Below are 23,864 nucleotides of genomic sequence, written 5' to 3' on the forward strand. Positions count from 1 at the left end.
ATCCTCTTATATGTCTATATGGATATTTTGTAGGTAGGACAGAGGCTACAGCCTCGCTCTGCACGTTGTGTCGCAATATTGATAATATCGGCTGTATCTTAGGTAAGATGGAGTTACGTTACATACTATGGTTGAGGTGATTGGGGGCTAGCCTGTGACTTACCTATATCATTTTCTTGAAGATAAGGCTCTGCCATGCCGGTAGTTGGAGTATAAGAGCCGCGAATTGGAACCGAGAAATTTACTGCAGTTGGGTTGCATTATAAAAAGGCGAGTAGAAAACTGATCGGTCGGCAGCTAATCATGAGTTGAAAGCAACCCCTGGGGCCGCGTAAGTTGCGATATATAGATGACAAAAGGGGCATGAATAGAGAAGATCAATGACTGCTCTATTTTGGTTGAAATAGCGATATCTAGACCGAGTATCTAGTTGGGTATATGTACAATTTACGCCGACATGCCTTCCCCTGCCCCTGAGATCCGAACCACCTGTTGTATACCCAGTAGTTAAATATCGTAAATGTTCAAATCCCTTGATGTATGCTAGCTTGTTTCGATAGACCGTACAGTGGGATAGACCGAAGAAGTTATATCAACCATAATACAATGATAATGGGCTAGATGGTAGCATAGATATAGTAAAACATGGCTGGCTTGAGAAGAGGCTCGTAACCCCTTGTACCTTATACCTCCCTCATGCGGATCGCGGGCGAAGAGGGCTGCTCTCCAAATTGGGCGAATCAGTAGAATCTAATCCGACAAGCAGAGACCGTAACCCATGGTCATGGTTTCGTTCTGGGGGAGAATCGAATTCGCCACCACCAGTAACGGGCTGAGAGGCCGAATACGGAGCGAAGGCCGTACTGGGGCGTTCGCGCCCGTCCACATTCTTCTGGCCCAATTCCCACATAGGCTCTGCGAAGCCGCGCCGGATCAGCGCATCTTGCATATCGTTCGAGAATCCGCGGAACCGTATCATCTCGTCTGACTTAGCGCTTAGATCCATAAGCGAGGCTTCGATCTTAGATCGCGCAGCTGCTAGATCGGCCTTGGTGCTGGTGATATCAGTCTTTAGGGCCGCCTCGCGCTCTTGGAGGGGTTGGAGTTGGTCAGTGATTAGGGCGTTTATATCGCCTCGTAGCTCCTCTGACGCGCGGACGCGGTTGAGCGGTGCTTGAATTTGAGACTGTTCATCTTGTAGGAATACGGATGGTGCGCGCGAGCCCGACGTTCTGCGAGACAGCAGTTCTCGTCGTCGCGCAGCCAACCCTTCCTCTTGCTTTTCTATGGCGACTAGATCCTTGAATGTGTTCTCCATCTCTTCCCTTTGACGTTCTATATCGGCTATGTCACTCTTCACGGCAGATAGTTGGTCCTCTAAGGATTCCAATCGACCTTTGACAGTGCCAAGTTGCGACCTGGTCTCCTCGACCGCCCGCTCGCAGTTATGGCGCTGGCCCTGAAAGACGCTGGCCAGCCGGAGGACGACCGACTCGATGTAAGTGGCTACGCCATCCGAAGAAGGTGTGGGTAGCATGCCTTCCTCGAAACGGAAACGAGGGTTTGGTTGGGAAGGGTGCCGTTCCGAGTTGGGACCGGAGTTGGGCGCAGATTCGGGGGGTGTTGCGTATGAGAAGTGGAGCGGCATAGATGAGTAGTGACGGCGTTTCTGTCGTTTAGTCATAGGTGACCCCGGTTCGTTAGCCATGCTGTACCCGGTAGCTAGGCTACGTCCTCGGAGACGGCGGGTAGGCGAGAACAGAGGCCGGGGTTGTCGACTTGATTGATTATCTTGTTGGTCGTTGTCAGGCTCGTATATGCTCGGATCGTCCTCTTCGTCGTTGTCTTCTTGACCTTCGCTCGACCCTCGTTCGGCTTGCTGTTCACCAAGCCTCTGCCGCTCAGCAGCAGCAGCACGTCTTTGCTTTCTCTTCCTATTTCTCATGGCGGGGTTTTCTGGTGTGTCGGATCCTTCCTTACATTCGTCGATGACTGCGTTGAGAATGGCAAGCGAAAGGGGCTGTCCATCGGGAACGTTGGCGCTCAGTAGTTGTCGAGCATGCGGAAGAGTGGTGCAGAGGGCGATAGTCTTTAGCTTGTCAAGTAGATTATCGGTCCATATGGTAGGTAGGTGAGGAGAGTTGGCCGGGAAGAGCTGCCAGGGCCAGATATTCCAAAGTTGATAGATACGTTGGGCGGTTTGCTTGTTCCGATTCGACACAGGCCGTTTGAGCGGGTGGTCTGTTGGAAGAGCTATATCTAGTGTCTCGACCGGACGAGGCATCGGTCGATCTTGAAAAGGGAAAAAAAACTGTTTCGATCTAATTATCAATCTATCAAAACGGACTTTACTTAGCGGTCATGTAGATGTATAAAATATGGAGTTGGGCATGAAGACTTTCGACTCTTTCGACTTCAGACTTCAACACCGCCAATTTAATTGTGGAGCAATTCGTTGGAGATGCAGGTACCGCAGAGCTGGCACAAGCTGGCTGGCTTAAAATTGGGGTAATTGCGGAGATTCTTCCCCTGCTTACCCCACACGCCCCACCACGTCATAGGTATCCCTACCAGCATCTAGTTTTTTAGATGCAGCTATTTTGAAAGTTAGATTCCTGTCAGATGTTCCCTCCTATTAATCCGCACATTTCTACTTACCTTGACGTATGAAATAAATATCAATAGTCAAGTATAATCATCTTTTCGTCAAATAATTTCATATGAGGTATAATGAATATTTGCATAAGTAACGATATGTCAATGACGTCCAGGGGCTTTCTGTCAACGTAGAAGGTTCGAGTTTAGGAGACATCATTGGGCGTCCAGGGCATAAAGTCTAGCGCTTTCTCCAACTGTTCAACACGTCCCCTAAACCAGTAATAAGTGAACACGACCAGTCTCCTTACGTGTCCACCATTCCCTAGATACAGCATCGACACGATTAGCTTGCTCAACAGAATTTGCAAGTTGCGAAATCCATGTTCATTGGGAGCGAACGTGAAAATATTTTCATGCCGTTCTAGGTCATGAGGAATATGACATGCTGCGGAATGCATACCTGATATGACCGAGACTTGGAGAGCTGTGAATGGGTGCGCACCTAGATAGGTGGCGTATTAATGAGATAATGAGATTCGGCCTGATGCATGAGCCCTAACACCTCGCCTTAGGGAATAATCCTTCTTCGTTTGTATGCCGCCCTCCGAAGCCCCGGGTAGCGGCTGGATACCTGCCTAAGTAATAGCTGTACGTTTCGATTGAAGATAGTTAGGGTCATGAATGATCATATTCCTGTACCATGCCAATGTCGTGGCATTGCATTGCCTTCGAATCAGTAAGACGGCTTACCAACTTAAAAGGTGATCTGATGAACAGCGGTGATTGTGTGTGAGGATTATGTAATACGGCTGTCGTTTGGCCGGAATTGGTGAGCGGGACTCAGGAGAGAGGCGGTCGGGATCCGCCGTGGCCTCTAGGTCGATTTGAAGCTTAAGGTTAGCTTTAACTAGTAAACATCAAAAATAGTATCATGATTGAGAATGGTGTGACTTCCAATTCTAGGCAGCAATAAAGATAAGTAGAAACGAGCGTTCTTATAATAATTAAGGGGGTTTTTCAATGGTCAAGTTTCCGCAATAGACCCCCTGTCTATTCGTAAATCTGTATGCCCACCATAGCCTCGATCTATATTGCGTGCATCGTAAGGGGAACCCAAACATAAGACATGACAAGCAATTCTGCCTAGAAGACGATTTCCATGGCATAGCTTATTCGCACAACAGCTCAATTGTTCCAGATCTTGACGATCCACTCATAGATCGCAATTGGTCTTCGTAAGCGGTAGCCCATCATGCTAAAACTCGGTAGTTGATTGGACGACTCGCCTAGTTTTTCGCAAAAGCTAATATTACGATTTCAAGTATTTTTACGAAGGGTACGAGATATGCGAACTCGATGTTTGAAACTACGAAACCGTAGATGTGGGTCAGCGAAGTACGAAAACGCGAGCGATAGGCATCCATATTCGAACTCATCGCATGAAGAATGCTTAGTCCGCATATAATGGACCGGATTTAACTAGGCAATCCCCTAATACGTTCCTATGAGAAATAGCATGAATTCAGATATGAATGCGGTAATGCTGTTAAGGGCCTAACCGCGTTCTCGAACCCAACAGTTTGATATGGTGTTACCTGCGTAGGTAATTAGTAAGGCTAGCAGTTGCATTAGTACCTACTGAGCTAGAAGATTCAGACATATGGCATGACTTCATCTACGAAAACCTGAGGGGGCTGATGGTAAGTATGCGTATAGATGCGAGCAAGGCTGGCAAGATCCGGCCGGAGTTAATGATGTGGGAGCGAGTGTGGATGTCCACTATCACGACTTACGAAACAGTACTCTAGACTAACTCTTTGCGTAGCGCATCTCTGAGGCTGAGTATGAATAAATGCGCCGTTATAGTGTTATGGTAGGAAAGGGAGCCGTAATGTGTAGCTATCGTCGAAAGTATACTTAAGACATCATGGCCCTCATCATATACCACCCAAGATCCCTTCAATTCCATCGTCATTCATGATCACAGCCTCATTCTAATATTCAAAGAAAACTCGTAAACATGGCCGATCCAGCAGCGAGTTTCGTGTTCTACCGGTATAAACCATCTATGGTTGCCGCCATCGTATTTATCTCCTTGTTCGGCTTATCCTCTCTGGTTCATATGGGGATGCTTGTCCGAAAAAGGACCTGGTATTTCATTCCGTTCGTCATCGGTTGTCTCTGTAAGTCGCCTCGTCAATATGATTCAATCACAACTGTTTAACTTGGGCATCTTAAACGTGAGTACTAATTCTGTCAAATAAAGTTGAGACTGTAGGTTATGTAGGACGGGCATTGTCGTCACCGGAATATCCCAACTTCACCAAGAACCCGTATATCATCCAATCCGTTCTACTTCTTCTCGGACCTACCCTTTGCGCGGCCTCCATCTACATGGTTCTCGGCCGACTAGTCCGCCACCTCGAAGCCGATTCCTATTCGTTGATCAAGCCTAAGTGGCTCACCAAGTTTTTCGTCCTCGGTGACGTTATCTCTTTTTTCGCTCAAGGTGGAGGTAATTATCAATTCTTCATTATCGGAAGAAATTTCACTTACTGATGTTGACTCGTCCAGGCGGTGGCCTCCTCACCCAAGCCAAAACGCTGGACGATGTACGCCGAGGTGAGAATATCATCGTTGCTGGTCTCGGCATACAGATCCTCTTCTTCGGATTCTTCATAATAGTCACTCTCGTCTTCCACAGACGTATCTCGGGAAAACCTACACGAAACGCTTTAACCCTTACGACTCCCTGGCGGAAACTTCTCATCGTCTTATATGTCTCGAGCTCGCTCATCATGGTACGATCTATCTATCGTGTGACCGAATACATCATGGGTTCGGATGGCGAGCTCCAGTCGAAGGAGATATATCTGTATCTTTTGGATGCTGTTCCAATGTTCATCGTGGTATTTTCGTACAACGTTTTCCACCCCAGTCGGGTCGTCAGCCGCGATACTAAAGACAGCAGGATGTCTATCACAAGCTTGGATGTTTTAGGGGAGAGTCGCTAATGTTGAAGGGGATTTTGTTGCTAAATCTACCAGAACTTAAGATCTGATGATACGTGGAAGGCATTCACATCGCCTTTTTTTTCTTTTGTAGAGTATAAAAGGTCGCTGTCAATTAGAGGTAGCTGAACAGCATAGGTAATGGATGGGAGTTAGGACCTGGGCATTTATCTTATTAGAGTTACCTAAGCAGCCAAGAGATAACCATTTCTTATTTATTTTTTTACCTCAGATCATTTTCGGAAGTTTTCGTCCCTATGAATTATATTTACTTCTACATCATGTTAAGTCGGACTGATACCGATGCTGCTATCGCACAGAACGAGTACCTAGTGTCTAAGTCACAATATTCCTTAACCCCTTTCCGACTTTCTGCCCTCCTTGTCTTCCCCTAATTAACAATGTATATAGGAAAGTGGAACCCCGAAGGTACAAGATTTCTGTGGTAACCCGACACGAATAAAGACATGTTTGGTCATCATAGGTACCTATACTGCTTCCTTAGTACCGTCATTCTGTTAAGTCATTAACTTTTGGCTACCATACATGTTATTGCTACACAATGTTTTCTCTACTCGCGAATATGATACAACATAAAGACCTTAGAATACAATTCTAATAACTAGTTACATCTCTCCAGAAACGAGTTTTCAGTACACCGGGAACTTAAAAGCATCGAAAGTATAAATCCACGAATCCCTCGACTTCTCATCGCTCACACACTCCAAACTCGTCCCGTTGCCCGACCAAAGCGGGCGAAGCGGCCACTTACAAAGCGTATCAATGACCCCGCCGTCATTCTCCAGCGTATCGGGCGCGACGCCCTTCTCCGCCCACTCGATGACAGTCTGCAGCGTGGTAGCAGGCCACCCACCGTTAGGCTCGTACGGGTTACTCGAGCAGTGCGCGCCGCCAGGCACCATGAAAAGGCGGTAGAAATCGTCCATCTCCGCGACGCTGTCGTTGTACGCGAGCGACCCGTACATCGTGCTGCGCACCGCCTCGTAGTAGTGCACGGACGACGCCGTCGGGATCGAGAAGTCCGACTCGCCGTGGACGTGGATGACTTTCCCGCCGGCGTCCTTGAAGGGCGTGATGTCCGGCCACGTCGTCTGCAGCGAGTCGTAGTACTTCTGCATGCCGAGCACCATCCAATCGCGCAGCGTGTCCGCCGTCACGTTCGCGAGGCTCGCCAGGTTGCTCGTGTCCTGCAGCTGCAGGTACCGCGCCACCCACTCCCCGCCCAGGCTCGAGATGGCGACTTCCCACTTGCTCGTGTTGGTGTTGTACTGCGTGATCGCGTCCGTGAAGGCGGACCCCGGTTGCGGGTTGATGTAGATGCGCTTTCCCTGCGAGTCGATCAGGCCGTTCGTGAACGCGGAAGCTACGGCTACGCCCTCGGCGGTGATGGTTCCGTTTTGCGCCGGTGCGTATCCGGTTGGGGCGGCTTGCCGGCGTCGCAGACTGGTGCCGCTGGATGCTGCGCAGTAGTAGGGCTCACCGATCGTGGACGTGTAGTTGAAGTTCAGCTTGCAGAGGTCGGATCTCGAAATCACGCCGTCGACCTTGCCATCCAGTCCGTCGCAAGCAGCGATCGTCAAGTTCATGATCTTCTCCAGCTCGCACGGGGGCGGATAGTAACCCATAGCCTCCTCGATGACGCCTCCGGACAGGTGGTTCACCTGCAGCTGGCCATACCGGAAAGCAGGGGCGCCGGTAACGACGCCGTCGAATTGCTCCGCGAAACGCTGGATCTGGCTCCACCCCTCGCGGCCTCCCTCGGAACATCCCTGGTAGTACGAGTACAGTTTATCGCTGTCGGAGACGTTGAAAAAGTTCTTCGTAAATTGCTTTCCCAGCGTGGCGAGCTCGTGGTGGGCTTGGTAACCGAACATGTACGTCGCCTGCCAGTTGACCGTGCCTGCTGCTAGGAGGAACGCGGCGTCGAATTGCGTGTCGAAGTTGCCGAAGCCTCCGTCCGTGATACCCGATACAGCGCCGACGATGATTCCAGATGGACTGTACGACGCGCCCGAATTGATAGCAAGTCCGCCTCCTCCGGTCGAGACATACCGGTTTGAAAAATTTTCCGGGGTAGGCACGAGATACGACACGTGGACGGTGTCGTTGTTAAGTCCGTTGTGAGAATAGGCGAACGTGACATTGCAGTAATCGATCACGGAGGCGGCGTACCACTCGGAGGTGACGGATTGGTTAGTAGCTAGAGCAGCCGAGACTGAGGACGCGTCGATGGTGACCGCGAGTCCTAGATCCTCGGTCGGGAGCACGCTTGTGACATAGTCGACCGTGCAGTAGTCGGCCAACGAGGCAGCACGTACGGCAGCTATCGCGGCGCCGAACGCTAGCGCTACTTGTGTAGAGACCATTGCGTCGAGTCTGGGCTAGTGGACTCCGGTCCACGAAATTGTGAAGAAGCACGAAGATCTGTAGAAGGGACGTCGATTGGCGTTGGGCGATCCAGGTGGGCGTGCCCGTTAAGTATGAATGTTAACCTCGCTACATCTTGACCGATGCCTTGGGCATTGTGGATTGCGACGGTGGTCTCTTAGCCAAAAATGGAAGTCTCCTCGAGTCAGTCAATACCGGCTCATGGATACATGTTGTTGATATAAACCTTTCCACCAATCATCAGACCGGAATTCCAGGTTAAGGGGGATATTTTGGCCGGTGTCTCTACGCAGCACTCCTGAACAATCTAAAATTGCGTACGTAATTCATGCATGGGACCTTGAGGATTGGAATGGACTACAAGAGTTGGAGATGTTTTTCTTATGCAAATAACCTAAAAATAATGAAAAAAGCGTTTGAAAGCTTGAAATTGAGCAATTGATTTAATACAAAAGCCTGGCTGCCGTCACTACTCCCTCCTCGGGTATAGCTGAGCGATGGCATAAAAGCAAAGAAAAACCGCGAATTTTACCTACGTAATATCAAGACGCGCGTTTTCCAAGATCTCTTTCCCCATCGAGACATGAAAAGAGCTACGATGGGACGGCAAGGGTGGTAGCCGGTGGGGCTTACCAGGGGCTCGGGGCATAAACTGAGTACGATCGGTCAAATCTACCGACGGTGAAGTTCTTGATCTTTTCCCCGGACATTCACCTTATTTTAAATTCCTGGAAACCCCCGACTGGTGTACACGTGTACGGCACTCGGACGTACTTGGGATATATTTGTTCCTAGAGCAAAGGTATCTCGAATCTTCCAGCTATTACACCGAGCCTAGCAACAATACGAAGTCAGGCAAAGGCCATGAACGACATATCAAGATCTTCGGGGAGACGACAACGTAAGCAAGTAAAAATTGAATCTGACAGATCAATTTTATCCAAAAGTTTACATCATCTTGGTAGAAGGATCAGAAAGAAGATCTAATCTTATCTGATCCTTAATTACCTGTCACATTACGTATTATCTCAACCTGCTTAGGTAAGTCATCGTGATGTGATCATCCAAGCCTTAACGCTGGGTTGACAACCGTCCGCCAACATATCCCAAACATTATAACCATGCAGTCATGTTAGAATGTTGCCAAGGTGATCCTTAAGTGTAGCCCAGAGGATTCTGCTTGGGTAGGTACCGGTAGAGATCCCCTTGTTAGTTTTCTCATAGAGCAAAAAAGAACAAGAAATGTTTGCCTTGCGAGAAAACGTTGGTGTATACCCTCATTCCACAGCTCGTCGTGGGCTCGCGCTCAGGGTGTGAATGTGAGATTATCAGCTCTTGATCGATTTCAAGATTTCAAGGGCCGAGGGCCCTTTTATACACGATTAGCAGCTCCTTAGTGGGGCACCTCTACGTAGTAGCGCGCGGTACTAGCTTTTAACGGCTTTGCCTGTGAATTTATTGTTAAACATCGAGGCCTAGCGGTTGAGGGTCTGCTTCGGTCGGGTTGGATTTCAGCCCGTTCAGCTTGGTCCATTATTAGATGAAACCTTCGGAGCTGTTGGTAAAAAGCTTGGTTTAAATCTTTTAAAGCTTCTCTCGTAATGACATAGTTGCCTCGTCCATTAGGGCGCTCCTAGCCTACCAGCCTACTAGGTATATTAGATAGTTTCACTTATCTTCGTGACTAATAAGCTAACGTAGGTGGACCTATTAAAGGACTTGGCAACCAGAATCCTTCGGATATGTAGTCCGGGCTTGTCCCAATTCAGCCTTAGAATCAGTGAAGTGTAAATAAAATACTTATTTCGGGCCTAGTTTTTTATCCTCTTAACAACGTGCTGTAGCTTGCTTCGGTTTGCGGCATCCTGTCGGGCCCTGGGATGCGCACGTAAATATGCGGAAGTCCGTGGTTGAAATCCTTTCGTGGATAACTCGACTTTCGAGAAGAATGCTACTGTCGAGGCTTGTCCTGGGCAGGTTTGGGGTCCGACGAATTGCATTGCGCACAATTCAGTTTCATCTGTTCATAGGCTATTGAATTTGATCGAAGAATCGATTACGGGCAGTTGGACTCATTTATAGTGGGCTCAACCCCAGTGAATTTAACGTTGCTGTCTATCATCGTCACCTTCGTGTTCCTAGGTAGTAATGAGTATGAGCATTGGATAACCGTGATTGCCCATCCCGCTCGTATTGATGGCTTTGCATGCTTTAATATCAAGCCCCTGTCTTTACTAAAACTGGCCAGCTGTTGGGCCTTAGGGGACTGAAAAGCACCACTATGCGTATAACATCACCGGTAATCTGGACTTGGATATGAAACAAAAGCTAAGTAATTATTTCTCGTCACAGGTAAGGCTTCGCGAAATTTAAGGTGCGCTCTATGCCGTAAAGAATTGGGTGCCGTCAGGTATTTATCAGAACGATCCCCAGGGGAAAATCGGCATTCTGAACGAACCCCTGCCGACGATCCGGAGACATACCCCGAATCTGCAAGTCGGCCGCGACGCTAAGGTCCCATAGATATCTTAATACGAGAAATGCCCTTTGTTTAATGATACCATTGTAATTGTGCATTGAGGAACCTTTAACGAGAAGGTGATGATCATGGGCTGACTGTTGAGCAGCATAAGAAGACGGCCAGCCGGTTATTTGATTATGCTCTGCGCCCGAGCCTTTGTGATCTCGCCCTAGTGTAGATCTACCAACTTGTCCTTTACCATGGCGATGAAGCTCAAATGGCGCACCGTCTTCGTTGGGATGCTGGCCGTGGGCGCCACAGTTGTTTCCTCTAACCCCACGCCTAAGGGACGATCCATAGCTCACGAACGTCGCGACACGCTTGCCGAGCCCGTTTGGAATAAGCTCGACCGGGCGCCTTCTGACGACGTCTTTGAGATGCGCATTGGTCTGAAGCAGCAGAACCTTGACCGCGGGTACAGCCTACTCATGGATGTGTCGGATCCGAGGTCCTCTAATTACGGAAAATACTGGCAGCCCGACGAGATTATCAAAATGTTCGCGCCAGCAGGGGAGACAGTCCAAGAGACGAAGAATTGGCTGAACTCGTCAGGGATTGGTAATGAGCGCGTTGCGCTTGCTGCGAGTAAGGGCTGGCTTGTCTTCAATGCGACGATCAGTGAGGCAGAAAAGCTCCTCGACACGGAGTACTGGCTTTACGAAGGGGACGAAGGGCAGATATCTGTGGGCTGTGATGAATACCATGTTCCAGCTCAGTTGAGCGAACATATCGACTTCGTATACCCGGGTGTCGCCATGGCGGAAAGCAGGAAGCCGAGTAACCTCGCAAGACGAAGTGAGCGCCCAAAAAGACAGAGAAAGACTACCCGCCCGGGGAGAGTCGTAGGTCGTCAGACATCAAACTGCTCCGCGTTGGCAACGCCCGACTGCATCGCAAAGATGTATAACCTTCCGCCGGCAGATAAAGCGCATCCCAACAACTCCATGGGAATCTTCCAGAAAGGATCATGGTACCAAGAAAAGGACCTGGACTTGTTCTTCCAGACGTACGCTCCTCATATCCCTCAAGGAACTCGGCCGCAGAACTTGAGTGTTGACGTAGCTGTCTGGCACTATAACGAGAATGACACTTACGTCAGCTATCCCGATGAGGCGGACCTAGATCTCGACGTTGCGTATCCCATCATTTATCCTCAAACGGCCACGGTCTTCCAAGTAGATGATGAGTATTATAATCTATATTCAGCCAATGGTTATTTTGGCCTTTTCAATACCTTCCTCGATGCTATCGATGGCGTAAGTTCTCACTGTCCCATATGTTCCATTCCGTAGAATAACTTGGCTAACTGAGAAACTACGACGGCAGTCGTATTGTGACTACTCGGCATATGGCGAAACTGGCGACAATTCCCAGTACGACGCTGTCTATCCTGACAACAATACTGTTGTTGCTCCCGGTAAGCCGGAACCGTTTGACCCTGGCACCTACAAGGGAGAGCGTATGTGTGGCGTATATAAACCGACGAACGTCATCTCAATGTCGTATTCGAGGGTGGAATCTACTTTCAGCGTCGCCTACCAGATGCGACAATGCAACGAGTTAGTGCTTCTACCTATCATCTTGTTAGATTGAGTCCGAGAGCTTCGATACTGACCAAGTTCTAGGTGGATGAAGCTGGGCCTCCAAGGCGTGACTGTCGTAGGATCTTCCGGAGACAGCGGCCCGCTTTCAAGTAACGCATGCAATTCCGGCGGCTCTAGCACCTTTTACGCTACCCACCCCGGAAAGTATGGCTCCCTGACTTGTATCCCATCACAGATTCACTGGCTAACTCTCAAATAGTTGCCCCTATATCACGTCAGTTGGCGGCGTAATGCTGCAGCCAAATGGTAGCCTAGCCGCTGCCAAAGTTGATGAGGCACCCTGGGCCACGTCTGGCGGATTCTCATGGTATTTCCCGAGACCGGATTACCAGGAAACGGCTCTCTCGACTTACTTCTCAAAACACGACCCGGGCCTCGACGGTAAATATAACAGCTCCGGCAGGGGTTTCCCGGATATCTCGGCTCTTGGTAGAAACGTGGCCGTGGCCGTGCTAGGCAAGCTAGACACTGCCGACGGGACGTCCGCTTCTACGCCTCTGATCGGCGCCTTGTTCAACAGGGTCAATGAGGAGAGGCTTGCCGCGGGGAAATCTACTATCGGATTTGTAAATCCCGTTCTCTATGCCAACCCTGGAATTTTCGAGGATATCACAGCCGGTGACAATGGTATTTGCGGCGTCGAGGCCTATAAGGCCGTAGAGGGTTGGGATCCTACGACCGGATTAGGAGTGCCGGATTATCCGAAGCTATTAGAAGTCTTCATGGCCTTACCATAGATGTTAGATAAAACATTAATAATGACATTTAGAGATCTGTTGATAATTTGGCGTTAGCAATACTCTATGATGTGAAACATTCAAGACTTAGCTTAGCGTAAATCCACCGCGGCAACCGGCATGAGTTGGAAAGCCGGGTAAGTTGGTTTTAAGTCCTCTATTCATGTCCAATTCCAACGACTTCTTCATAAGGGCAATAGTGGAAGTAAGATAAAAACAAGATGAGTGAGATACTTTTATCCTATATTAGTAATTGATACGAGGATAAAATAAAATAAACCTAATTGCCGACCCAGGAATACACCGGATCATTATTCATCATCCGCCGTTGATATTCATGCTTGGAAGATACGCTTAAGCTCTCAGAACGCTATCCAGAGGAACCTCCCAGTACCAACCGGCCAGAACCATTGCGCCGACGCTCATCGTGAAAGCCATCAAAAAGTTGACGTCATTATTATCCAGCAAGTCCCATCCGCTCTCGGCAACACGCGTAGGCTTAAGGTCTCCAAAATGAGAGCTACGATGCTTATCTTTCGGATCGTACGGGTTCTTCCCATCGTCGGCCTGAGGTGTTGATTGTTTCTCGATAGTGCTCTCCCCATGTTCGTGAGAGTGGGATTCGGCAGTGAGAACGCGGACGCCACCTTCGCCTTCGACGATCTTCCCAGAACGCACATCTCTCACGCTCCTCTGGAACCAACCTCCTAAGAAACTGTCCAGAAGACTACCCAACGCGCCCCATATGGCCAATCCCCAGGCTAACGTGGCCTTTTGGTTCATAGTCCAGCTTTCTCCGCCGCCAATCTTGCCCTTGGTATCCTCCCCGCAAAAAGGAAGGAACATTAGAGACGCGGCCACGATGATCATAGACCCAAGGAAGCCGGCGACCAACCCCCACAACGTGACGCCGCCGTTCGTGCCTCGGGGGACTTTTCGAAGCGACCAAGACGTAATTAATCTCGGGCTAGTGCGCGACAAGATGCCGAGCTCAGAGGAAAAGGTATCGGCACACACGGCGGCATAATTGGCGATGATTCCGATGACGAGAATATCGCCGCCCCACTTATAGCAGAACGAGCCCTCGGGGATTTCCCGGTGAGAGACAACGGCATCGCGGCGTACGCGGAGCTGATAGGCATGTAGCAGCGTCAAGATAGACGCCATCAGCGAATTAGCCAACACCTGGACGTGCGTCCTCGGGCCCTCGCCTCCGGTGCTTCCTTGAGCATGTAGGGTGAGGTTGGCTTTGACATCGGCCTTGATCTTGGTCACGCGAGTCCCGGCTAGGAAGAAAACGACGAGTAGAACGAAAGGCAGGTTCCAAGGATGAAGGGCATGTGCGGTGGCAGTTACGGCGGCAGTAAAGATACCGAACGGCGTAAGGGAATTGTGGGAGTAAGCTCGATAGACGAGCGCCAACGTGGCAGGGACGGCGATGATGGCTCTCATCGCGACTGAAATCCCTGGCAGTTCCTCGGTTTCCTCTGAATTATTTGGATATCGAGACGCTGTTTCGAGCTAGCTGCCTACTGAGGTAAGTGTATATATCTGACTTCAATTGAGAAGTTGATCGAACATTGAAGTTGAGGAGTGAGCAAGTCAGCACATGTGTAAGGTGGAGAAATAGCTCTCACCTGCTTACTTCTTAGGGCTAGGTCACAGGCTCAGCGTCACAGGTACCTGTCGTTGATAAGATAAGAGCTTTTTATCTAAAAATAGATATCGGAAGGGATGACGTCAAGACGATAATTTCTACGCCGTGCCGTGTCGGAGAAATTGATTAAGAATAATGCAAACAGTCCGATCCGGTATTTCATTAATTACTCCATACTATAATCCATATTTTATGTTCTATGGATTCACGGCCAATAACCCTATTTCTTACCCTGGTATACGCCGATCAAGTCGCTGACAGCCGTGTTGACCGTGCCGTCATTGCCATACCAAAAGTGTTGCGGCGTTAGCATCCAGCGTCTTAGATGACCCGACACGATATCCTTTGCAAGTTGAGAGAGCTGGTCTTTAGCTTGCTTTGGGAGCTCGGTAATCAGGCTCGCGAGTGCCTTCTTCTGAGTATCGTTCATATGCGTCGTGTCCGCTTGCTTGAACATGTCCACGAGCCTGTTGATAAACCCGATAGGGTCCTTCGGGAAGTCCTCCGTGACACTGGTGCATAGAGGATCGGGTGTCGTCTTCTCACAGTACGATAGCAGTTTGGTACTCGACGGTACTGCCGGATAGTCAACGGTATCCTGCCAAATACCAACTGGGTCGCCGAAGACTCCTAATGCGATGACGCTGCCAGCCGCGTTGCCGAGCTCACCCAGCGATTTGTGGGCACACAGCGCGCCTTGACTATTATTAAGAATGAACGTTAATGATGGTTTTCGGAGATGAAAGTTGAATAAATGATGAGTTTAACTTGCCTCCACCCCCAAATGGCAATCTTGGAATTCGGGCAATGAGAATTGTACGTCTGCACGGCCGACCCCAGACTTTTCCCACAACTGTCCGATCCGCCTTCATCGACATAGCCGGCTAGATCGGCCGGGTAATCGCTGGGACTGACGCCTTGCATCGCGATCTTGATACCTGATGCCTGGCTGACTAGTGCGTCATGAAATGGGCCACCGACCCAAGGCCCAAGGTTTCTGATTCGTCTTTGTTAGCACAGTTAGACACTGCTGTGGCTTGCTAGTCTTACCCATCATCGAAAGTTCCTCGAGCGAAGATGACGGCAAGGTCGGCACATTCTGCCCCCGAATCCCCATTAAGTACGGGATCCCAGTCATTGGCGGAACTTGCTGGATCGCGACTGTGTAAGATGGCCGCGGCGGATGCGGGCGACACCATGGAAAGATACAAGGAGGTAGCTAAGCCGGACAAGACGGCGCATCTCGAAAGCGCACTCATCGTTATGGACGACATCGTGGTGTGACTTCGGCGGTATGATGAATAGGAACAGCACAAGTTGAGTTAGAATTTACCCGTACTTGCTCTAACTATCAAAGAGATGTAGGATCTGGATTGTCTTACTGACATACATACCTACGTTGGTTATATACTTACCAATTCGATCTGTGGCGGACGACATCGTATGGGTTCCCATGCTAGAGGTTCCGTGGAACTTCGCGTTCTGTCCAATGACCTCACAGCACTTTATTAAACAATCAAGTCAGGGAGCCGGATCCCTCGCCGCACTCAACGCCGCTGTAAGTGGGTCCTCAACCAGAAACACCTTCCTAAACAAATACATGAGTTACCTATTGAGAACCATATATTCCCACAGGTCGTGCAATCCTTAAGTAGGCCGTTTCGCGCTCACCGATTGATATCCCCGGTATTCTACCCTTTTCGCAAACCCGGACACCTGGTTCCTTCAATTATCTGCTCGCATATCTGAACCAACAGTCGATCCAAGTCTTTTAATAGCATCAATCAATGTTGGTTCTTATACGACTAATTGTTCAGGTATATGAGTTTAACTATGGCTTGCTTCACGTTGATCATCTACTAACAGCCTAGGTAGTGGGTGAAGGAGAGGACATGAATCACCCTTGAAATAAGGGTATTATTTTCTTACTCAGAACCTTCCATGTCCACTGACGGAATATTCAGATATATTTACTTCGGTAAACACGTTACGTAAGTCTTAATGAAAGAGCACACCAACATTCACGAACCGAATACCCTACCTGATTTTGTTGGTGGAAGCTTTCCAAAGTTCCGACAAACACGGCGTAGGTAGATATACGCATCTATCTTGTTGTAAATCATCATGAAACTGAGTCGAGAACCCTAACGCCCTGTACTATATTTTACTAATTACCATTCTATATCCCAAGCAAACCAGCCATGACTGTTTATGTAGGTACCTAGGTAGGTATTACAGGTAAATATTCACACCACCTTAATCAAACACATCAGTAGCATACCGAACATTCCTCGACTCATCCCACCACTTCTGCGCATCCTCATCACTAAGCCGCTCACCCCTCGCCTTCGCATTTTCCTGCCTTATACTCTTAACCACCTTCTCAACCCCCTTACTCATCTTCCTCGAACCGCACACGTAAAGCTGCGCGCCCCTCCGCCACATATCCAGGAAACGCTCCCGGTCAACCCACAACAGATCCTGGACGTACTTCGCACCACCCGACTCCTCCGGCCGCCGGCTAAAAGCCCGTTTCACAACCACAGCGCCAAGCTCCTCCCACTCCGCCAACTCCTCCGCGTACAAGTCATCCCGTCCCGCCTCCCGACATCCATGGTACAAAACCGCAGGCGCCACCTTGCGCCCCGCCCGCACCATCGCCGCGCGGTCCTGCACGAAGCCCCGGAATGGCGCTATCCCGGTCCCCGCCGCGACGAGGATCAGCGGCGTCTGCTCGGGCGTGGGCGGGAGGTGGAAGGCCGCGTGCGCGGGGCGCACCGAGACGCGCAGGCGGTCTCCTGCTTCGAGGCCGTCGAGGTATGTGCTCGCGACGCCGGAGTACGAGCCGCGGCCCGAGTTCGCGCGTCCTGTGATTAGGGAGAAGGATATTGATGCTATTTGTGGGTCGGCGAGGGGCGAGGAGGCTATGGAACTAGAATGGGGGTTAGGTGGGTTAGAAGTCCCGTGGGTTCGAGTTGGGTGGTAGGCAAGAACTTACTACTGCCGGACGCGCATCTGCGGTAGCATTGTTAGGAAATTTCCGAGTGGTAGGTCGATAGAGGGGTATGTTTCGAGCAGGTCTAGGATTGATACCCGCTTTGCGATGATCTCGGCGTCGTAGCTTTCGGAGGCTAAGTTCTTTAACGCGTCGCGGTCGGCCTCGCTAGTAGCTATGTCTGCTAACGCGAGGACGTTTCGCCGGGTCGCGGGCTGCGCGAGCTCGACGAAGCCGCTTAGGATGCTGTGGGCGGGGACGAGCTCGTTGGTTGGCAGTCTCGTGCCGGCGCCGTTGATTTTCACGGTTGTATCCCACTAGAGTGAGGCAATGAGGTCAACTGGTAAGTTCGAGGTTCGCATAATTGGGAAAGGGATTACATACCGATAATCCAAATCGGCGCATAGTTCGTTGAACGGTGTTCTTGGGGTTGACGGGGAGAACCGTCAGGTAATCTCCAGGCCTATAACTAGTACCGGGAGGAAGCTGGATATCGATGTGTCTCTTAATGGGTTCCCCGTCCGCGGTGAGTACTCGCGTTACCACGACTTTGCCTTCTTCTACGTCGTTCTTTTGCATGGACGAGCGCAATTTCGATACTTCTACCTTCAAAGGCGCATGTTTCATTTCCTGTAGCGATTCGCCCCCTTCTTTAGCCCGCAAGGCGTCTAAGGCTGGCCAGAACACCTATAACAATCAGCGCTTAGGAAATAATGGGATATCTGGTTGATTTGCTTACATCGTCTTCCCAAGCTTCAAACGAAACAAACATATCCTCCTTAGCAGCATTAGCAACACCTAGATCCGCGATCCTCGTCGCGCCGAGCTCTTCCAGTTTCGTATCAACCAATTTCGGGATCCGGTGGAACGTCTGCGCCCAGTCGTGATGACCGCACCCGAAGACCGCGTACGACGAACCGCGCAGCGCTTGCTTATCTTCCATGCTGCTGATCCAGGAAACGAAGTGGGCCGCATTGTCCGGGGGTTGCCCTTCGTAACTTGCAGTTATGACGACGATGGGTTGGTCTTTGGGAAGCCTTTCGACGGCAGCGTCCATGCAGTCGAGGGTAGTTACCTCGTACCCGTGCGATACCGCGTCCATGGCCAAGCGCTGCGCCAGGTTTTCGCAGGTCCCGCTATTCGAGCCGTACAAGACCGTCATATGTTGACCTCGGACGCCGTTGCTAGTAGGGGTGACATCGCCCGAAGAGATTTTCAACTTGCTCAATGGTACCTCCGTTCCGGCAAGTCGATGTTCGAGCTGAACAGGGTCTAAGCCGTCGCGCAGTATGGCCCTCATGTAGAAGTTATCGGGCTTCATGGTCAGTGTCTGGTTGTGGACTAACTTGTAATCTGCATCAGCTAAGACGAAGTTGAAGTTCTGGAAGAGGATCGCCATGACAAGCACGGCTTCTTGCCATGCAAATGGCCGACCGATACACTATTTTCGATTAGATAATGTCTAATCATCGTATAGTCTCATGCCGAAGGGGACTGTTGCTTACCGCTCTAACGCCGTTGCCAAATGGTTTCCACGCGTTCTTCGGCAGCTTGTTAAAATTCTCATCGAGCATCCTCTCCGGTTTGAAGACCAAAGGGTCCTCGAATACTTTCGGATCAAGATGCGATGTGGAAAGTAAACATTGGACGAATTCCCCTTTGTGCACCGGATATTTCCCTGCGAGCAATGTATTATCCTCGAGGGGACAGACCCCGAAAATCGGAATAGGCGAATCCAGACGCAGCGCTTCTCGGAGAACCTGTAATAATCAGCTTCCGGTTTACAAGACTTCATAGCCTGGAAAGGGTTTACAAACCGCAGAGATATACGGGAGCTTTGACATATGGTTTGCCGTTATGGGGCCCTTGCCTACCACTTCGTCAACCTCTCGCTGTACCTTTCGATATTCGTCGGGGTTCGCTATAAGTCGGTACTATGGCACGACGAAATGTTAGCAGGTGATGTAGCGGTAAGTGATAATGACAAATTGAGGAGTAATTCACCATAGCATAGGACAACATTCCGGAAGTAGTCTCGTGCCCCGCGACTAAGAAAGTGATGAGGTTGTCGATGATGGATTGGTCACTCATCTTCTCCCCCGTCACCGGATCTCGTCCCTTCAACATAGCGGCGAGAAGATCCTTCCGTTGGTTACCCACGTCCGCGACACGTTCCTTCAGAACTTCCTCGGCCGTCTCTCTCATGACGTCGATCTGGGCCTGGAACTGGGCATCCTGAGTTTTGTAGAAGATCCCCGGCAAGGGTAAACGTTGAGTTCTCCGTCCGCTCTCGAGCAGAAATTCGGTCATGGCGTCGGGGAAGGGGTGCATCTGCTCGGAGTAGAAGCTATTGAATCGGTATCCCATAGAACATAGAGCAATCGTATCGAGAGTTAGCCGCGTGAAATCTTGCGCGGCGAGGATTCTCTTATGAGGTCCATGTCTCGCCCATTTCAGGGCTAGCTGCGTACCGACGTCCTTCATTTCATCGAACATGTCGCGGATTCCCATCGGCCCAAAAGCCGGCATCAAGACGCGGTGAGCGATGCCCCAGCTGGGCGACTCGATATATGCCGTGAACAATCCATCGCCAAGGCCCGCCCTGATTTGTTGCAAGACGTTATTCGGCACCTTCTTGAATCTCTTCTCGTCGCAAGCATCGTCGACTAATTCATGCGTGGTGGCAACTACTAGGCTTGCCCCTGGAACATTTAGTCGGTAAATTTCACCGTACTTGTTCGCTAAGGCTTTGAAAGACTCGATGCTCCGTACGGCGTCGATGTCGGCGATGTTGCCGATGAATGGAAGCCCCGGCGGCTGAGGGATTGGGACAGGCGTCATATTGCAGTTCTAAGTACCACCGAAGTCGAATACTGTGTGGAGGGTTAGTTTCAGCGATTTCAGATATTATCACAATATGCAGGTCGTGTCGAAGTTGACTTCCGCTGTGTAAATCACGACCCAAGGACTGTGGTGTTATGGTAGATAAGTTGCTACGTCTTTGATTTCTACAAATTTCCTCGGGTAGACCTCCTACGTATATATATGATAACATACGATGGAGCTTGTTCACTGACACTTCTTGTTCTCCGCGTCAGCGATCGGGCGCTACTGCGACCGCTCAATGCCGATGTATGGCATGGCCGGGGCTAAAATCCATCCGCTCTTCAGCTCGGGGACTTTGTGCCGCCAAACCAACGTATAACAATTCACCATCTCCGCTTCGGGGCTGCAGTGATCGTATAACCGGGACTAAAACGCATACGTACCCGAGTAGTCGGGTGAGGTGCCGGGACAGGGTTACTCGGGTACATGCAATCGCTACGATTTCTATGTGCGACTGATGTACTCGCTAATATATGTCCTTTTACATTCTGTTAACGACATGGCTGTGCGGAACAACATCAATTATGTAACCCCTTTTTAATATAAGCACGGGATCGGGGTCGGGATCGGGGTCGGGTGTGGGTACGGCAGGGGGTAAGGGGTAGGTAGGATTGTTGGATGTTGACTGAGTCAGCCCAGTCCAGCCACCATTTAAGAATTACAGATGCCTATTTACCTATTAGATGAGAAATGCTATCCTGTATCTGGTTTAAATTCGCGTGTTTTTCGGACTCCGTCCCGTCTGGCGCCTCTGAGCGGTTCATACTCCAAAATTTGGCTCACATCGGAAAAGTCGCAATATTACTGGTGATAGTCGGGTATAATGGATCCACCTCTGCAATCTCCCCGATTAAATCCGCAACCCCGACGACAGCTTGCTTGTTTGCCATGCCGAAGGAAAAAGCTTCGGTGTGATCATCAACGCCCCTGTAGCAACTGTATGCGATCGAGAAGCAAAACATGTACTTATCCACGGAATCAAGGTGGCCTTACCAGTGCCACACCGCTTCCTTCGCTTCGTAGCGAGCCGAGAAGAGGAGAGGTTGCGGCTAGATCACCGAGCAGCGTTGCGAATAGCGGCGTTGACGAACATAGAGTCGGACATGATGAACTACCACCACGCGAGTTGTGGCAGTCGTCCGCTCTGGGCGCCTTAGCGATCACGGTCCCTCCAGGAAGTGAAATTGACTCAGCTAATGCAGCCTCTGTGCCGCATATTGGCAGCACTTTCGCAAGGGAGCCGCGGAGGCCGTCTCATGTCAACCATGATGAAAGCCCGATGGACCGCCAACCACATATCTCCGGTCTTCGTACGACTTCTAACATATCCCCGTATATGGATACATATCCAATAAGCGGTTTGATAGTAAAAAAGCGCTACGTCTCTCCGACTCATTGGCTGTTCTGCTCTACGTTGGTAAGTATGCTGAGTGTAGGGTCTAGGATTGAGCCCCCCTTATTAATATATCGAGCAGTCACCCCATGCTTTAGATTGGCTCGACGAGCAGGCGAAAAGGCAAGGGAGAATCTGGAAAGACATAATGACCTGCAAATTGCTCGCTAGGTCAATCAAAGCCAGACGGATTCTCCCGTGGACGCAAGGGCAGTACGGCCAATTCTTGCCGGCCAGGAGTGTGGCGGATAAACTCATCGATGCCTACCTGCGTACATTTGAATCAGTCTACAGGATCATCCACGTTCCTACAACTAGGCGCGCCTACAACTCCTTGTGGGAGAACTCTGGCCTAGTAAGTTCGGCACACGTAGTACAGCTGCAACTTTGCCTTGCCATCGGTGCTTGTTTCTACGACGAAGCGTTCTCGTTCCGTCCGCAAGCACTACAATGGGTACGGGAAGCAGAACACTGGCTCGCGGCGTCAGGGAAGCTTCGCTCGACAGTCTTCGACATTCAAACAATGTGTTTGTTGCAGCTGGCCAGACAGACTTCCCAGCATCTGCCAGAACATCAGGTCTGGGCCAGCTCTGGCGCTTTGGTCCGGGCTGCTATGGCTGATGGTTTGCATCGCGACCCGGCAAGGTTGTTGAATATACCTGGTTCAGAAATCGACGTAAGACGGCGTCTATGGGCGACGATCCTCGAGCTCGTGTTAGATTCTAGCATTGATGCGGGCGGCCCGCCAATGATCTCGTCTGACGACTTCGACTGCTCTCTGCCGTTGAACTTGAATGATGATGAGTTGGATATCGATTGCGACGGCAAGATTGTGCCACACGATCTGACGGAATACACTGATACATCAATTCAGATTGCCTTAGGTCGCACCCACGCCATACGATTATCTGTCGCCAAGTATGTCAACTGCGTAAAAGCTAATCATTCTCACGAAGAGACCCAGAGGCTTAGCTCCGAGCTGATGAACGCATATCGCTCCGTAGTGAAATACTTATACTCACTAAGTCCGCAGCCCTCCAAGTTCCAGCAGCGGTACTGCGAGTTCGTATTTGCACGCTACATCTTTGCTCTCCATATACCGTATATGCCACGGGCTTTAAAAGATCCTGCCCAGTTTTACTGCTCTCGGACCCTTTGTGTGGACACCGCACTGAGATTTGTGACTTCCTTCCTCCCGCTCACATCTTCTCTTCAGGAGCCCCTCATAGCAACTATGAATAAAATCCTCCCTTTCGAAGAGCACTGCGGCGATATCGATCGTCTCTTCCTCTGCGGTGGTGGCCCCTTTCGGTCGATACCGTGGAAGTGCTTTACGGTCATCGCAGCAGACCTAGCGGCATTGCTACGTCAAGCGCATGATACTTCCCCGTGGATGAGCGTAGTACCGTTCTGTCAGACGCACAGTTGTAGCAGGGCCCACAGCATCGAGCTAATCACGTTGCTCCGAGAAGCAGCAAAGTTGACGAAGAAACGAATCTATGCCGGCCATCATAACGCGAAAGATATCGTCTGGGTAAACGTAAACCTCGCCGGGATCGAGGCAGCGATGGAAGGCAAGCCGGCTGAACAAGCCATGGATGTGAAGGGCAGGGAAGTACTAGCTGAGGCCATAAGCATTTTTGAGGAGATGGCCGGCACGAGAACGGTTTCTTGGGACGATCCTCCTAGCTTAAGGGATGAAAGGCTTTTGGCTGCCAGTGAATTTTGGTCGATGGGATTTGCTGGTATAGAATGGGATACTAATATAGGTTATTGAAGCAATATCTCGCGACATGGTCAGTACATCGTCGTGATTTTATCAACGAGAACAATCTATGTTTTCACCCGCTACCACATGTCCTCCTTATCGCGCTCTTCAACTTTGCTTGGGTACCTAGCATTGTATTCCGCAAACAAAATGAATATTGAAGTTCACCTCAAGTGATCATCTCTTTTGAATATTTCGTCAAGCAAAATTCCATACAGTAGTTCTTCATAAGGTTAGGAAAGCTACCTAGGAGGTTCGCAAGACCTGGCGTTTGCCCAGAGTCTC

General features: G+C 50.1%; 8 protein-coding genes across 8 annotated transcripts; 3 read left to right on the forward strand and 5 right to left on the reverse strand.

Moving 5' to 3' along the window:
* Nucleotides 1-199: 199 nt before the first annotated feature.
* On the reverse strand, nt 200-2,376 carry F4807DRAFT_434694 (uncharacterized protein). Its single transcript, XM_047998824.1, has one exon. The coding sequence runs from the start codon at nt 2,282-2,284 to the stop codon at nt 695-697; it is 1,590 nt and encodes a 529-aa protein (XP_047851995.1). The 5' UTR covers nt 2,285-2,376; the 3' UTR covers nt 200-694.
* Nucleotides 2,377-4,618: 2,242 nt separating this feature from the next.
* On the forward strand, nt 4,619-5,612 carry F4807DRAFT_462628 (RTA1 like protein; the record flags this gene model as incomplete). The annotated part of the gene is made up of 3 exons (XM_048001857.1): nt 4,619-4,781; nt 4,865-5,113; nt 5,173-5,612. The coding sequence occupies 3 exons, from the start codon at nt 4,619-4,621 to the stop codon at nt 5,610-5,612; spliced, it is 852 nt and encodes a 283-aa protein (XP_047851996.1).
* A 509-nt stretch (nt 5,613-6,121) lies between these two features.
* F4807DRAFT_434695 (feruloyl esterase-like protein B precursor) lies at nt 6,122-8,245 on the reverse strand. The gene has a single exon (XM_047998825.1). The coding sequence runs from the start codon at nt 7,994-7,996 to the stop codon at nt 6,260-6,262; it is 1,737 nt and encodes a 578-aa protein (XP_047851997.1). The 5' UTR covers nt 7,997-8,245; the 3' UTR covers nt 6,122-6,259.
* Nucleotides 8,246-10,111: 1,866 nt separating this feature from the next.
* Nucleotides 10,112-12,950, forward strand: F4807DRAFT_434697 (subtilisin-like protein). Its single transcript, XM_047998826.1, has 4 exons — nt 10,112-11,795; nt 11,866-12,098; nt 12,165-12,287; nt 12,343-12,950. Exons 1-4 carry the CDS (start codon nt 10,740-10,742, stop codon nt 12,878-12,880), a joined length of 1,950 nt encoding a protein of 649 aa, XP_047851998.1. The 5' UTR covers nt 10,112-10,739; the 3' UTR covers nt 12,881-12,950.
* F4807DRAFT_434699 (integral membrane protein DUF92-domain-containing protein) lies at nt 12,951-14,509 on the reverse strand. The gene has a single exon (XM_047998827.1). The coding sequence runs from the start codon at nt 14,330-14,332 to the stop codon at nt 13,235-13,237; it is 1,098 nt and encodes a 365-aa protein (XP_047851999.1). The 5' UTR covers nt 14,333-14,509; the 3' UTR covers nt 12,951-13,234.
* A 167-nt stretch (nt 14,510-14,676) lies between these two features.
* Nucleotides 14,677-16,101, reverse strand: F4807DRAFT_179046 (carbohydrate esterase family 5 protein). The gene is made up of 3 exons (XM_047993553.1): nt 15,588-16,101; nt 15,310-15,534; nt 14,677-15,238 (listed from the first exon to the last, which is right to left on the reverse strand). The coding sequence occupies exons 1-3, from the start codon at nt 15,809-15,811 to the stop codon at nt 14,758-14,760; spliced, it is 930 nt and encodes a 309-aa protein (XP_047852000.1). The 5' UTR covers nt 15,812-16,101; the 3' UTR covers nt 14,677-14,757.
* A 692-nt stretch (nt 16,102-16,793) lies between these two features.
* Nucleotides 16,794-20,373, reverse strand: F4807DRAFT_462633 (bifunctional P-450:NADPH-P450 reductase; the record flags this gene model as incomplete). Its single annotated transcript, XM_048001858.1, has 7 exons — nt 16,794-17,469; nt 17,536-17,849; nt 17,917-18,219; nt 18,272-18,973; nt 19,038-19,292; nt 19,350-19,466; nt 19,537-20,373. The coding sequence occupies 7 exons, from the start codon at nt 20,371-20,373 to the stop codon at nt 16,794-16,796; spliced, it is 3,204 nt and encodes a 1,067-aa protein (XP_047852001.1).
* An 871-nt stretch (nt 20,374-21,244) lies between these two features.
* On the forward strand, nt 21,245-23,740 carry F4807DRAFT_434741 (uncharacterized protein). The gene is made up of 2 exons (XM_047998828.1): nt 21,245-21,835; nt 21,894-23,740. Exons 1-2 carry the CDS (start codon nt 21,359-21,361, stop codon nt 23,586-23,588), a joined length of 2,172 nt encoding a protein of 723 aa, XP_047852002.1. The 5' UTR covers nt 21,245-21,358; the 3' UTR covers nt 23,589-23,740.
* Nucleotides 23,741-23,864: the final 124 nt, after the last annotated feature.

The sequence above is a fragment of the Annulohypoxylon truncatum genome, assembly GCF_022578515.1.
Source record: "Annulohypoxylon truncatum strain CBS 140777 unplaced genomic scaffold F4807scaffold_27, whole genome shotgun sequence".
NCBI lineage: Eukaryota > Fungi > Ascomycota > Sordariomycetes > Xylariales > Hypoxylaceae > Annulohypoxylon > Annulohypoxylon truncatum.